Here is a 16,311-nt window from a genome sequence, read left to right on the forward strand (position 1 = left end):
TTTTCGTTTCAGATTCCTTCGGCGCCGGAGTCTTTTCGAAAGGGGACATTACGTCAGCACGTCTGGACGTAAGAGGGCGATCATCCGGCGTGTAGTAAAGCTTCCGGCGGAGGTTGGATGTTGATGTCCTGAGTTGGAGGCCGTGTGGCGGTCCAGTAGAGCGAGCTCCGGAGGTGTCCGGAGGAATTCCAGTGTTTGTTGCAGTAACTTTATCATCCCGCCAAGATGGCGATGCAAGCGGCCAAGAGGGCGAATGTGAGTTTCCGGGCATTCAGCAGAAGAATGGGGCGGGGTGGGGGGTGGACCTCGCTCCTGGACTTTCTTAACGGCGTGGAACTGTGTATTTTGCCCCTGCTCGGTTCCCCAGGCCAGAGTAGCCCCGAACTTACTGTCCTAATACTGGCAGTTCCATCCTGGCCCTGTCCTTGCGGATATGCTCCTTGAGCCACAGTTCCGGCTCCAACCCTTTTGAGAGTTCCCTCGGTTTCTTACTCTGGTGTCAGTCCTACAGCATTTGTTGCTTGATCAGCACCTACGACCTACGACCCCAAGTCAGTAGCACAACTTAGTCTGCAATAAGTAATCTAATATCTCACAGGCAACCAAAGCCTGGGATTCTCCTAAAGTCACGGAGTGTTTTGGATTTTTCATTAATGTCTTAATATGTTTGAGCACCTACTGTGTGCCGGAATTGAGAGATAGGGAAGAATTCAGAGGTTAAATTTACCGAACATGTACTGTGTGCCTGACACTAATCCAGGTATTGGGGATACAACAGTGAATAAACGAAAAGCCCTTCTGTTCACATTCTTTTGTTAGAGAATGGGGTATTATAGAAACCTAAGAAAAACTGTCTCAGGGAAAAGAGGGTAGGTCAGCTGTAAGGCTGAGAGGTATAGGATAATGAAGACAGAAAATTGGACTTGGTGAGATGCATTATTTTGGTGACCCTACTGATGATCGTTTCAGTGGGTGAAAATTTGGTTGCAGAGGGATGAAAAGAGGTTGGAAGTTAAGAAAATAGAGATGGCTCTTCAAGTTTTCATGTGAATAGGGAGCACAGAGGTTGAATAATAGTTGAGTTTATATAAGGTGTATTTGTGTGTCACTGAGAATGATCCAGTAGAATGGGAGAAATTGATGATGTGGGAGAAAGATGAGGTAAGTTCAGGAGTGAAGGTTTTTTTTTTGTTGTTGTTGTTGTTTTTTTTTTTTAAGATTTTATTTATTCATTTGACACAGAGAGATCACCAGTAGGCAGAGAGGCAGGCAGAGAGAGAGAGAGAGGAGGAAGCAGGCTCCCCGCGGAGCAGAGAACCCGATGCGGGACTCGATCCCAGGACCCTGAGATCATGACCTGAGCCGAAGGCGGCGGCTTAACCCACTGAGCCACCCAGGCGCCCAGGAGTGAAGGTTTTTGAGTAGAGGATGACAGGAAGAGGGGGTGGATATGGATGAATTTAGATCGGTGGGTTTAGTGACATGAATATAAGGTACTTACCATTTGGTGATATATATTTTCTTCAGTAAGCAAGAGGCAAGATCAGTTCCTAGGATAGGCAAGGAAGAGGTTACAATGGAACTCAGATGTTAGAGGGAGTGGTGGCGGTAAGGTTTGAGGAAAGAAAGTGTGATACAGTATCGTATAGAGTGAGAAAGCAGATTTATGGGAGAAGTGTATTATAATTGGAAGTGTCGATTGTCTGTTTGAACTCAGTCCGAAATCTTAAATCTAAAACTTTATTGTACTTATTTGTTGACCATTTGTCACCACTACTAGTTTGAGGACGGGGAATAAGTATCCTCTTTTTCCTCTTATACAACACGTAGCGTAATACCTTAAAAAGCTGCCAGTTGAATAGTTTTTGAGCAAATAGTTTTTGAGCAGAAGTACATTTGAGCAAATGTACTTGTACATTGTATTGTACAAGTACAATACAATACAATTGGATTGTATTCAATTACATACAATCCAGTATGTAATTGAATATGTTAATAAAAACACAGGAGTGAACTCAGGATGGGAGATATATATTTGAGAGTCATCAACTTACTGTGGAAACCATCTGTGTGATTAAGAGATCAAAGAGTGTAGAATTAAGGAGAGTTATACAAAGAGTCAAAAAGGAGTCTAAAAGTAAAACTCTGTAGAAGAGCATATTTTAATGGCAAATAAGAGTGAGAAGAACTAGCCAGAGTGGTAGGAAGTAAAAGTGCCAAAAATAGTCAACACTGTCAGAAGCCTCAGAAGTTAAGCGTGACGACAATTGAACACTGAAGTTAAAAGGTCTTAATGCGGGGCGCCTGGGTGGCTCAGTGGGTTAAAGCCTCTGCCTTCAGCTCAGGTCATGATCTCAGGGTCCTGGGATCAATCCCCATGACGGGCTCTCTGCTCCGTGAGAAGCCTGCTTCCCCCCCTCCCCCTGCCCCATTTGCTTCCCTGCGTACTGGTGATCTCTCTCTCTGTCAAATAAATAAAATCTTTTTAAAAAAGAAAAAAATAAAGTTACTACCAGGGTGCCTGGGCGGTGCAGTCTGTTAAGCACCCAGCTGTTGGTTTTGGCTGAGGTCTTGATCTCAAGGTTGTGGGATCTGGCCCCATGGTGGGCTCCACGCTCAGCACGGAGTCTGCTTGAGATTCTCTCCCTGTACCCCTTTCTACCCCTTTTTAAAGGTCTTAGCATAAAAATATTTTCATCAGTGCTGGGGTAGAAGCTGGGTTGTGGTAGGTTGATGAGTGTCAGTGAAGTAAAGATTATGAAGTAAGTGAGTATAGATCTTTCCAGATGCTTGACTGAAAGAAAAGAAAAAAGCAAAATAGGGTAGTAAGTAGGGAGCTGGTAAGTTCAGGGAAGGCAGAAACCTTGCTTTTTCCCTTGCCTGATACGTGCAAAAGAAGGTGCTCAGTAAATATTTGTTGAGCAAAGGAAGAGGGATACAAGTGACTTTTTTTTTTTTTTTTTGGCATGACAATTGTCAGGACATAAGCAGTGCTCACCTAGGGAATAGAAGCCAAGGATGAAGGAAAAATTGTAAATTCAAGAGAGGGAAGATATTATTGATGCAACATAAAAAGACCAGATAAGAGTCATCAATGGGAGTTTCATTGTCTTGGAAGCAAGAACAGTTCCCTTCGTTCTTTCCCATATACGTCTGAGGCATTGAGGACTTTTAAATGAGGTTGAAAATCCTTGTTTAACTGCAGTGACTGGATGCCTGGGTATTTTTTTTTTAAAGATTTTATTTATTTATTTGACAGAGAGAGATCACAAGCAGGCAGAGAGGCAGGCAGAGAGAGAGGAGGAAGCAGGCTCCCTGCTGAGCAGAGAGCCCGATGCGGGACTCGATCCCAGGACCCTGAGATCATGACCTGAGCCGAAGGCAGCAGCTTAACCTGCTGAGCCACCCAGGCACCCCTGGATGCCTGGGTTTTATAGTAGCCCTTACTAGTTCCTACTAATAGTCCTCCCTAAAACTAGTGCCCATTGCTTTTCTGAAAAGAATGCCATTTTCAGGAATATCAGATAATAATCTTTTAAAAATAATTCTTATTCTTGACTATTATGTGGGGGTTTTGTTTGCTTTTACTGTGAGAATTTATTTTTACTTATTTATTTATTTTTAAGATTTTATTCATTTAGTTGACAGAGAGAGAGAGGGAGCACAAGCAGGGAGAATGTGAGAGGGAGAAGCAGGCTTCCCACTGAGCAGGGAGCCTGATGCGAGTCTTGATCCCAAGACCCCAGGATCATGACCTGAGCCCAAGGCAGATGCCCAGTGACTGAGCCACCCTGGTGCCCCTACTGTGAGAATAGATCTTTTTTAGGTAGTAGCACTTCTGCCCCTGATTATAATAATAGTACATATTTCTCATTTTAGATTCGACTTCCACCTGAAGTAAATCGGATTTTATATATAAGAAATTTGCCATACAAAATCACAGCTGAAGAAATGTATGATATATTTGGGAAATATGGACCTATTCGTCAAATCCGAGTGTGAGTCTTACTGAGATTTTTGAAATGTCGTTTCACAAAAATGATTGTATCCTCTCAGAATTAGAGCTGGCAGCAAGGCCTAACCAAGAGCCTAGAGACTAAATGGATTGAAATCTGGGAGATGAGATTTTTTTTTTGGTATGGAAAAAAATGACACCTTCCTGATCTAGCTCAGTGAGCGCCAAGAATAGTAGTCGTGAAATTAGAGAAGGCATGAAGTATAATGAATGGTTTGAGGGGAACGGGTGGGAAAAGAAGTCCTTTATCGCATAACTATCATTTGTAAAATCAGTATGGTGCTGTGTTTTTTATGTGCATTAACTCTAATTTTCTCTCCTGTTTCCTTTACTGACTCCAGAATTTCTGAATAAACTGAGTAAGGAGCTCTACAAGTAACTGAGAAAAATTATTTTTTTCCCAACCACAGCTTTCTATTGAAGATTGATTGGTTGGTTGGTTTTTAAAGATTTTATTTGACAGAGAGAGAGACAGCGAGAGAGGGAACACAAGCAGGGGGAGGGAGAGAGGGAGAAGCAGGCTTCCTGCTGAGCAGAGAGCCTAATGCAGGCCTCTGTCCCAGGACCCTGGGATCATGACCTAAGCCAAAGGCAGACATCTAATGGCTGAGCCACCCAGGCACCCCAAGATTGATTTATTAGTATTACTTTTTTCTATTGAAGATTTAAAAGTATATGGGGGGCACCTGGGTGGCTCCGTGGGTTAAGCCTCTGCCTTCGGTTCAGGTCATGATTCCAGGGTTCTGGGATCTAGCCCCGCACTGGTCTCTCTGCTCAGGGGGGAGCCTGCTTCTCCTTCTCTCTCTGCCTGCCTCTCTGCCTACTTGTGATCTCTCTCTCTGTCAAATAGATAAATAAAATCTTTTTAAAAATATATAATAAAATAAATAAAAGTATATGGGAGAATAATTGCAACACAAGTTCGGGTTTTAATTAAATATAAAAATTGGTGTTTATATTTTCAGATGATATTTATTGAACATCTACAAAATATCATTTGTTGTAATAGGTGCTTTTATTTATATCACCAACACTACAACCTTGTGTGGAGGTGATAAATTGTCTGGATTTTGTTTTAAGACATACTTATTTGAGAGAGAGCATGAGTGAGCATGGGAACAAGGGGAAGGGCAGACGGGGGCAGGGGGGAGAGAGAGAGAATCCCTGAACAGACTCCCTGCTGAGCATGGATTGGGCTCAGTCCTAAGACCTTGAGATCCTGACCTGAGCTGAAAGCAAGGGTCAGACACTTAAACCAACTGAGCTGCCCAGGTGCCCCAAGAGTTGTCTGCTTTATAGCTTCACACAACTATTTAGTGATAAAATTTTCTAATTTTTTTTTTTTTTAAGATTTTATTTATTTGACAGAGAGATCACAAGTAGGCAGAGGCTTCACCCACTGAGCCACCCAGGTGCCCCCAAATTTTCTAATTTTAAATTGAGTACACTACATAGATCCATAGCTGGTAATACTCTAATTAGTATAAATGGGCCACTTACCTAAGAGTTTATCTGAAAGGATTTCTTCTTCTTGTTCTTCTTCTTCTTCTTTTTAAGTTTATTATTACTAGTTTTTAAAATTAATCTATAAACCTAACATGGGGTCTCAGACTCATGATCCTGAGATCAAGAGTCACATGCTTCTACTGAGCCAGCCAGGCACCCCTGAATGTCTCTTATATATATGTATTTTTTTTTTTCTTTTTTAAGATTTACTTACTTAGGGGCGCCTGAGTGGCTCAGTGGGTTAAGCCTCTGCCTTCAGCTCAGGTCGTGATCCCAGTGGTCCTGGGATTGAGCCCCGCATCGGGCTCTCTGCTCAGCAGGGAGCCTGCTTCACCCCCTCTCTCTGCCTGTCTCTCTGCCTACTTGTGATCTCTCTCTCTCTCTCTCTGTTAAATAAATAAATAAAATATTTTTAATTTTATTTATTTATTTAGAGGGAGCATGAGCACAGGGAGGAGCAGAGGGAGAGAGAGAATCTTAAGCAGACTCTGCACGGAGTGCAGAGCCCAACATGGGGTTCAGTCTCATGACCCTGAAATCAATGACCTGATCCAAAACCAGGAGTTGGACACTTACCTGACTGAGCCACCCAGCTTCCCCTGAATATCTCTTCCTTTTTTTTTTAAGGTTTTATTTATTATATGAGAGAGAGAGAGAGCACGAGAGAGAGTACTAGCAGGGAGGAGCAGGAGAAGCAGGGTTCTCACTGAGCAAGGAACCCAATGCGGGACTCGATCCCAGGGCCCTGGGATCATGACCTGTGCCAAAGGCAGATGCTTTGCCAACTGAGCCACACAGGTGCCCTTCAATATCTCTTTCTTAATACATTTTCTTTTGTGAACTGAGAGCTGCTTCTTGGTTTTTAGATCGCTGTAAGATCTTGAGGACACTCCTTTTAAATCATTACTTTCCTTCCAGAAAGTCAACCAAATGCTAGCAATACATCATCATTGGTACTCATGTGGGGATGGAAATGAGGTGTTACAGACCAGCCATCCTCTTCAGGAAGTCTTATTCCTTTGTGTATTTGATAAGAGCTTTGGACCCTTTTCAAAGAACAATACATGAAACATTTTGCATATGATTTCAGTGGATACATGAATCCTAGGTTAAGAAATCCTGTTCTGGGGCGCCTGGGTGGCTCAGTGGGTTAAGCCGCTGCCTTCGGCTCAGGTCATGATCTCAGGGTCCTGGGATCGAGTCCCGCATCGGGCTCTCTGCTCAGCAGGGAGCCTGCTTCCTCCTCTCTCTCTGCCTGCCTCTCTGCCTACTTGTGTTCTCTGTCAAATAAATAAATAAAATCTTTAAAAAAAAAAAAAAAGAAAAGAAATCCTGTTCTGAACGTACAGGAATGGTATAGAAAAGGTCCCCTGAAAAAAAAAAAAAAGGGCGCCTGGGTGGCTCAGTGGGTTAAGCCGCTGCCTTCGGCTCGGGTCGTGATCTCGGGGTCCTGGGATCGAGTCCCGCATCGGGTTCTCTGCTCCGCGGGGAGCCTGCTTCCTCCTCTCTCTCTCTCTGCCTGCCTCTCTGCCTACTTGTGATCTCTCTGTGTCAGATGAATAAATAAAATCTAAAAAAAAAAAAAAAAAAAAAAAAAGAAAAGGTCCCCTGACTTGGAGATCAGGAGGTAAGATCCTGCTTCAAGCACTGCAGCCTTAGACAAGTTTTTTGGTTTTCTGCTCCCTCACATGTAAGATAATGTAGATAGACTGCCTTTCAGCTTTTTAACATGGAGGCAGCATGTTAAATTTACTGAATTGGTTGTAACACCTGAGTTCAAATACTAGCTGGACATTGGCTAGTCATGCACAACTGGGCAAAATATTTAATCCCTCTGAGCTTCAGTTACTTACGAAACATAATCTTCCTAACCTACTGTCTTAAAAGAATTTTTTATTATTAGTAACATGTAATGTATTATTTGTTTCAAGGGTACAGGTCTGTGATTCATCAGTCTTACACAATACACATACCCTCCCCAATGTCCATCACCCAGCCACCCCATCCCCCCCTCCACTCTAGCCTAAAGAGTTTTGTTTTTTGTTTTTTTGGTTTTTTTCGTAAGATTTTATTTATTTATTTGGCAGACAGCAAGAGAGGGAACACAAGCAGGGGGAGAGGGAAAAGGAGAATCAGGCTTCCTGCTGAGCAGGGAACCCGACTCGGGGCTCGATCCCAGGACACTGGGATCATGACCTGAGCCAAAGGCAGACACTTAACGACTGAGCCACCCAGGCTCACCCTAAAAGAATTTTAATGAGGATCAAAGTAGGTCATGTCTGTGAAAGCGCTTTGTCTCGGAGTTTTTCCTTCCCGGTGTGCATTAGCCACCCCTCTCTGTTCTCCCGTAGCACCTTCTGTGAACATCTTATAACACATGATTTTGCTTTTGTCTTTGTACTTGACTCTCCTGCCAGCCTGTGAGCTCCTCCAGGACAGGTATCATACATTCTTTTCATTTTGGGTTGATAGCTGTTATGCCTGATACATGTTAAACACCCCATGTATATAAATATAAGTAAATGAGTAATACAGAACATGGTTGTGTTTGACTTCTGGAAGTGTTATAAAATTTACTGATAGTACACAATTAAGAGATGCTTACATCAGTGAAGTTAGTGTTTCGGAAAGCCAAGGTAGATGATCAAGCAGTGGCATCTTTAGAAGGGTGCAGAGTAGCTCAGGGCCTTTGTACTCTGGTCCCTCCACTTGGAATGGTTTTCACGCAGCTCATCTCCCGCCTGCCTTCTCATTTTTCAGGTCTCCACTACAGTGTCACCTTTTTTTTTTTTTAAGATTTTATTTATTTATTTGACAGAGAGAGATGACAAGCAGGCAGAGAGGCAGGCAGAGAAAGGAGGAAGCAGGCTCCCTGCTGAGCAGAGAGCTCGATGTGGGGCTCAATCCCAGAGATTGAGGGTCATGACCCGAGCCCTGAAGGCAGCAGCTTAACCCACTGAGCCACCCAGGTGCCCCCAGTGTCACCTTTTCAAAGAGGTTTATCCTTGACCGCCCTAGCGTGAAGTCATCCTTGTCCTCCCAGTAACCTCTGTCACAGCTGTCTCCTTCCTTTATAATATTTCTCATCTGCCTTTATCTGTCTTTCTCCCACTTGGATAAAGTTCCTTGAAGGGAGGGAGGATGCTTGTCTTTTTCACTGTTCTATTTCCAGTGGCTGTCACACAGAAAGAACACAATATGTATTTGTTGAATAAATTCATAAAAGCAGGAATTTGGGTCTGAATTAGAGATTGAAAAACAGATTTTTGTTGTTGTTGTTCCCTAGCTGTGATCATGCTTCATCATCTATCTGGAACCTAGAACTAAGGTGACCCACCTTCCTAGTTGGCCCAAGGACCAAGGGGTTTTCTGGGACCTGAGTACTAAAACCTGGACAGTCTTGGGCAAACTGGGATGAAGGGGTTGCCCTTCCTGGCATGGAGCAGACACTTGATGCTTTAAACTTTTTAAAGCCCGCTCATACCTTTTACCTCTTGATTACTAAAACGTGTACGGTGTAGGGCAGGTGACAGGTCCTGATATGGCTGTTTGACACATGAAGCAGTGGAGGCTCAGAGAGGTTGATGCACATGATGAGGTTTTCTCATTCCTACACTGAGGTTTACCGCCAATCGAGAAAATAATGTTGGCTCAGTGCCTGCCACACAGCAGGTACCAACTACATACTTTTTAGAAATTGAAGTTACAATATGGTTAAGATACTAGGTTGATAATCAGGAGCTAGGACACTGAGATGAGAATCTTTAAAATGGGTTTAGTACCCAGCCCTGTTCTAGTTCCTCAGAAGATGTAAGAGGAGATAATTTTTTTCTTAAGCTTCCAGGAGAAAGGGTGTTAGAGAATTGGTGGGAGAGAGTAGATCTCCACTTTTCAGATGCCTCTTAGCACTTGTGTGCATGGTGCTGTGAGAGAAAAATGAAATATAAGACCTTTCTTGGACAGTTAACAAGAACTAAAATATTAAGTTCTTTATGTTTCGTGTTTTTTTAAGATTTTATTTGTTTGACAGAGAGATAGAGCCAGAGAGTACAAGTGGAGGGAATGGCAGAGGGAGAGGGAGAAGCAGGCGCTGCACTGAGCAGGGAGCCCAACACAGGGCTTGATTTCAGGATTCTAGGACCATGACCTAAGCCGAAGGCAGATGCTTAACCATCTGAGCCACCCAGGCACCCCAAGTTCTATATGTTTTTATTCCAAAGGAGAAATAGATAGACTTTTTGACACCCCCCCAAATTTTTTTAAAGATTTTATTAACTTATTTGACAGACAGCAAGAGAAGGAATACAAGGCAGGGGGAGAGGCTAAGGGAGAAGCAGGCTTCCCGCTGAGCAGGGAGCCCGATTCAGGGCTCGATCTCAGGACCTTGGGATCATGACCTGAGCCAAAGGCAAGTGTTTAATGACCGAGCCACCTAGGCACAGGCACCCCTGGTAAAATCTTTGAGGCAGTGTTTTTCTTCCCTTTGGGTAATCCCCAACTTCCATAGCTAATGCATTCTTTTTTTTTTTTTTTTAATAAAAATTTCTATTCAAGCTGATGCATTCTTGACAACTAAAAGTCAAAAGTCCTAAGAGTTGGGGTGTCTAGCTGGCTCAGTAGGGAGAGCGCGTGATTCTTGATTGTAGGGTTTGAGCGTCATGTTGGGTGTAGAGAATACTTAAATAAACAAACTTTTAAAAATGTCCAGAAGTTGTTAGATTATTCCTGGAAAGTAAGGAATATTATAAAATCCCTTATTGGGCCTATTTAGCCTAACGGCCTGTAAGCATTCAAGGACACTGGCCCCCTCCGACCAACCCAGCACCCTGTACGTCTCCCCTCCCCCTTTATAGGAGGTATAAGCACTGATGAGGGCCCAGCGCTGTGGTCTTGTCCTGGATCAAATTTTCACAGGGACCTCCCCTTCCCCTGGCCTCCTTCCTTTGCTTGACCCTATGTGGGGACCATGGCAGATGGAGAGGCAGCCCCCAGTCTTAAACCTTACTCCACAGTTGGCACTGGGTGGCTAGAACACAGATGGAGGGGTCCATCTTTATCACACTGGGAGCATAAGCTGAGTGGGACCTGTGCCCACTGCCCCCACTGACAAGCACATGGCCATCTGCTGCTGCAGTTTGTTGCTCTTCACACTCCCCTCCCTCCCCGCGAAGGAGGCTGGTGAGGTGAAGAGAGGAGGTGGCAAGGAAAACCTACACCAGAAGCAGCTCCATACCCACAGGCAAGGTCCACCTTCCACTTCTAGCCACCTTCTCCCCGGGCGGGCAGATGAGCCTGCCCAAAAGCACACTCCCTCCCACCCGGGTTTGCCAAAGCTCAGCCCTTCTCCTGAGCCAGACAGGGCTGTGTAATGCATGAGAGTGCATATGTTATTAAAAATGAGTGTACGAAAAGTTGGGAGCTGACTATACCACATCATCATCATTATTATTTTTAAAGATTTTATTTAGTTGAGGGAGAGTGAGAGAGCACAGCCAGGAGGAGAGGCACAGGGAGAAGCAGCAGCACACTTCCGCTTAGTGGGGAACCCGACACAGGGCTCGATCCCAGGACCCTGGGATCATGACCTGAGCTGAAGGCAGACGCTTAACCGACTGAGCCACCCAGACACCCCTGTGCCATATTTTAGAAAAGCAGTGAGTCTTCTAAGTGGAAGAAAGCGCAGTAACTCTTCCCGTCCTTTCCTGGCCATAAAGGATAATGGTTGGCTGTTTTCCTACATATCCTCTGCAATTTTGCCATCTTTTTGGTAGGGGCTTCCAGCACCACCCTTTCTACAGACACAAATAGGTTTTATTTTTATGGATAAACCTAAGTAAAATACTGCTCAGAAACATTTGTTTCCTACATTGATGGTGACTGTGTTGTCTTTAACAATTGAAACTAATTTTAGGGTTAGGGAGGGGCGCCTGGCCCTATTTTATTTTTTTTTTTTCTTAAAGACTTTATTTATTTGACAGAGATCACAAGTAGGCAGAGAGAGGGGAAGCAGGCTCCCTGCTGAGCAGAGAGCCTGTTGTGGGGCTCGATCCCAGGACCCCGAGACCATGACCTGAGCTGAAGGCAGAGGCTTAACCCACTGAGCCACCCAGATGCCCCGAGAACATGACTCTTGATCTTGGGGTTGTGAGATCTAGCCCCACACTGGGTGTAGATATTGCTTAAAAATAAGATTTTAGGGGCACCTGGGTGGCTTATTCGGTTGAGTGTCTGCCTTCTGCTCGGGTCATGATCCCAGAGTCCTGGGATCAAGCCCCACTTCAGGCTCCTTGCTCAGCAGGAAGCCTCCTTCTCTCTCTCCCTCGGCCAACAGCTCCCCCTGCTAGTGCTCTGTGTCAAATAAATAAAATATTTTTTAAAAAATAGAATGAAATCTTGAAAGCGCCTGGGTGGCTCAGTGGGTTAAGCCTCTGCCTTCGGCTCAGGTCATGATCTCAGGGTCCTGGGATCGAGCCCCGCAATGGGCTCTCTGCTCAGCAGGGAGCCTGCTTCCTCCTCTCTTTCTGCCTCCTCTCTGCCTACTTGAGATCTCTGTCTGTGGCCTGATACTTACCCTGTTGGCATTATAGTACATTATATTTATTTATATTTATTATAAATATAATTATAATTTATAAATTTATAAATATAAATATTTATATTTATTTATATTTATTTATTAAATAAATAAAATCTTTTTAAAAAAAATTAGAATGGAGTGAGGGAGAAAATTAAAATTTTTAGAAACAAGGGACTAGTTACCAGGTAATAGTGTAGTAAATAATTTAAGTATTGGTTCTGTTGCATAAATGTGCAGTACGAAAAACCTCATTCTAATCATTGCTGATTAATAACCATCACTCCTACGAAATGCTGTACTTTCCAACTTAAGACTGAGAATTGAGGGCGCCTGGTGCTCAGTCAGTTAAGCATCTCCTTCGGCTCAGGTCATGGTCTCCGGGTTCTGGGATCGGGGCCCAGTAGGGCTTCCTGCTCAGCGGGGAGACTGCTTCCCCCTCCCTCTGCCTCTGTGCACACCTTATGCATACATGCTCTTTTTTTCTCTCTCTCCCAAATCAATAAAATCTTTAAAAAAAAAAAAAAAAGAATTAGTTCTTAGTGTGAGAAGTAGGAAAGACTAGGACAGTAAACATAAAGACTGGGCCAAAATTTCAAGCTAGGTCTTTGCTGCTAGTGCTTTGGTAGCTATAGGAGTAGTTTTGACACAGCAAGTTTAACTTGTAGCTGTTTTACTTAAAAAAGAAAACAAAAATTACCTTAATTCAAGAAATAGGCTTATCCAGGGGTGCCTGGGTGGCTCAGTGGGTTAAGCCGTTGCCTTCAGCTCAGGTCATGATCTCAGGGTCCTGGGATCGAGTCCCGCATCGGGCTCTCTGCTCAGCAGGGAGCCTGCTTCCTCCTCTCTCTCTCTGCCTGCCTCTCTGCCTACTTGTGATCTCTCTCTGTCAAATAAATAAATAAAATCTTTAAAAAAAAAAAAAAAAAGAAATAGGCTTATCCAGCATACCTGTCCATAATCTAACAGTGTTCAGGTTGATCTCAAAATACTTTAACTTAGGGGCACCTGGGTGGCTCAGTGGGTTAAAGCCTCTGCCTTCGGCTCAGGTCATGGTCTCGGGGTCTTGGGATCGAGCCCCACATCGGGCTCTCTGCTCAGCGGGGGCCTGCTTCCCTTCCTCTCATTCTGCCTGCCTCTCTGCCCACATGTGATCTCTGTCTGTCGAACAAATAAATAAAAATCTTTAAAAAAAAAATCTATGATGATTGTTTAAAAAAAAATACTTTAACTTACTGTCTCTAATCTTCAGTGGTTAGTGGTTTAAAAGACAGTTCATCAACCATCAGTGCTCAGGTAAATGTATTTTTTTCCACAGTATTTGTTACTTATTTATAAAGAAACTATTCCGTAGCTCAGCAGTCATGTTTCATAGTTCAGGAACACAGGTCAGTGATAAATTTCCGTGGAACTCAACCCAAAGAAATTCTTTACATTCCAAAATCACTTTCCACTCTGAAAGATACCAGCCTTTTTCATCTCCTCAAAATCTCTCATGGAATCATAATTTCTGTAGAAATCTGCGTATCCTTCTTTCTTGATTTGGCCACAGTAAACTTCTAGAAAGCTGCAACCCCTAGGGAATGTTCCAGCAATATGAAATCGCAGGTGCTTGGCCAGAAGGCCTCCCATCTGAGGTTTCGGCAAGCCCTGGAAGTCATGGTGGTTATTCTCCTTAACACCCAACCTCAAACCCAGCGTCTTTCCTAACTCCAGTAAGTGTGTGTTTTAATTAAGTCTGATTTCACTCTGCAGGGGGAACACACCCGAAACTAGAGGAACAGCTTATGTGGTCTATGAAGACATCTTCGATGCCAAAAATGCATGTGATCACCTTTCAGGATTCAATGTTTGTAACAGATACCTGGTGGTTTTGTACTATAATGCCAACAGGGTAAGTATCAGGCCACAGTCCTCATTTTGTGGGGCGCCCATGTTAAGAAGTAGTGTACCATGAGGGGAAGAGTATACTGTGAGTTCTTGGTTCGCTAGTGCTACTGGTGAAATTCATTTGATGACAGATCAGTAACTGTTAACCTTGGTGTTTACCACATTTCAGGCATTTCAGAAGATGGACACAAAAAAGAAGGAAGAGCAGTTGAAGCTTCTCAAGGAGAAATATGGCATCAACACAGATCCACCAAAATAAACATTTTCTACATTTTCATTTTAGACTAAAACCCATAAGTGACCACATCACCCTTTTCTTATTTTTAAGTAATGCTGAATGTTGTAATTTCTTATTCGAGATTCAAAAGGACCTGCTTGAAACTTTGATACATGTTAGAATGTTATATGAATAAACTTGTAAACTTTTTGTAAAACATGTCAGTGTTTTCTCTTAAACTTTCCCTTTTTATTTGATACCAGAAAACAAATCAGCAGTTGAACTGTATCAAGAATTGTTTGGTGGTAGGTGGTCACAGAGACCAAGCTTCTTAAGAGCAGGGAGCTTTTTATATTCTTAATGCCTGTGATGTTCAATCCAATGCTTAGCCATCAAGGGAAGTTTTTAGAGTGTTGTCATTTATTGAATGTTAACAACTCAGTGAAGGTAGCTATCTCCATTTTGCAGATAAGGAAACCAAAGGTCATTGTGTTGGTTGAATGAATAAAATGTTTACTTTAAAAGTTGCTATAACATCCACCAGTATTAACCATACCAGTACATTTGAATAATACATGCCTTACAGTTAACAAAACACTTTGTCCATATGAGTATGCCATCCTTAGAAGTCAGTTTTAGGGGGCGCCTGGGTGGCTCAGTGGGTTAAGCTGCTGCCTTCGGCTCGGGTCATGATCTCAGGGTCTTGGGATCGAGTCCCGCATCGGGCTCTCTGCTTAGCAGGGAGCCTGCTTCTCTCTCTCTCTCTCTCTCTCTCTCTGCCTGCCTCTCCATCTACTGTCAAATAAATAAATCTTAAAAAAAAAAGAAGTCAGTTTTAGAAGTCGCCATTCAGATGACAGCACACTGTTAGAAATTTGAGAGCATGTTTCTTGGGTAGTGGTGTTGGTTGTTACATGTCTAAGATTGTATTGTGCAGTCTTTTCCTTTAGTTAATAAATGTCTGAATATCTTGGACCTTAGGTCATAGTATATCTTTGCCATAAATAGAATATAATGCTTTTCTTATATATAAAATTTAATGCTTATTCTTATAACCATACGCTCCCATGGCATGGAAATAGTATGGTTATTACCACATTCATCATAGTTTGGCAGCTTGGAGGAGATAGCTATAATTTTCTTTTTATAGTTTAGACATGGGCCAAATGGAAAAACATGAACCAATTGTTTTGTATATAACTATAACCCAAAGTCAATTTGAAGGGTACAAGCACTGAATCATTTAAATGGACAAAAAGCATCTCTTCTACTTTTAAGTGCATTTAGCTTTGCTGTCTGTGCTTACTTTAAGCTAATATGCTCTTTTATACTTCTGGTACTGTCTTCTCAAAGCCTACTATTGAAAATGAAAAGATTATTCCTCTTAATTATGTCAGTGCTTTCTGAAAGCGCTGTAAAAGACTAGAAAGAAACATTTCTAAGAAGGGCAGGGAGATGACAAAGGAGCCATAGCTTTAATTTCCTTCTGAATGCTTTTATGAATTCCTTATTAATTTGTGTAAAATGCATGGTGTACCTTTAGGTATTTACCAATGTAAAATAATTTGCTAGAAGACTTTTTGTAAGGGGAAAACAGGCTTCGAGTGTGCTTTGTCTAAGTGGCAGACTGGCTTGCCCTAGTGCGGTTTTTTTAACTTAATAACAAGGGGAAATTGCTTCTATTGACAATTATAGCCAGTCCCATCCTTTGGATCAGTACATCTGTTAGCTGAATCTCATGACCTAAGGCTAAGAGTTTTTAAAATTCCAATTGTCTAGGGAGCCTGGGTGGCATAGTCAGCTGAGTGTCCGACTCTTGGCTTCAACTCAGGTCAAGATTTCAGCGTCGTGAGACTGAGCCCCATGCTGGGCTCCATGCTCAATGTGGAGTCTCCTTAAGTTTCTCTCCCTCTGCCCTCCACCCAGTTCTGTCTCTCAAATAAATAAATCTTTAAAAGAATTTTAAAATTAAAAATTCCAATTGTGAGGCAACTGGCTGGCTCAGTCAGTAGAGCATGTGACTCTTGATCTCGGGGTCGTAAGTTCAAGCCCCACGTTGGGTGTAGAAATTACTTAAAAGCTTTAAAAATTCCTGGGGCGCCTGGGTGG

The 16,311-nt window shown here is 42.9% G+C and overlaps 1 protein-coding gene across 1 annotated transcript; it reads left to right on the forward strand.

Moving 5' to 3' along the window:
• The first annotated feature begins 75 nt into the window (after nucleotides 1-75).
• On the forward strand, nucleotides 76-14,421 carry SF3B6 (splicing factor 3b subunit 6). The gene is made up of 4 exons (XM_032353185.1): nucleotides 76-255; nucleotides 3,880-3,998; nucleotides 13,851-13,989; nucleotides 14,155-14,421. The coding sequence occupies exons 1-4, from the start codon at nucleotides 226-228 to the stop codon at nucleotides 14,242-14,244; spliced, it is 378 nt and encodes a 125-aa protein (XP_032209076.1). The 5' UTR covers nucleotides 76-225; the 3' UTR covers nucleotides 14,245-14,421.
• The last annotated feature ends 1,890 nt before the right edge of the window (nucleotides 14,422-16,311 follow it).

The sequence above is a fragment of the Mustela erminea genome, chromosome 7 (genome assembly GCF_009829155.1).
Source record: "Mustela erminea isolate mMusErm1 chromosome 7, mMusErm1.Pri, whole genome shotgun sequence".
NCBI classification, from domain to species: Eukaryota; Metazoa; Chordata; class Mammalia; order Carnivora; family Mustelidae; genus Mustela; species Mustela erminea.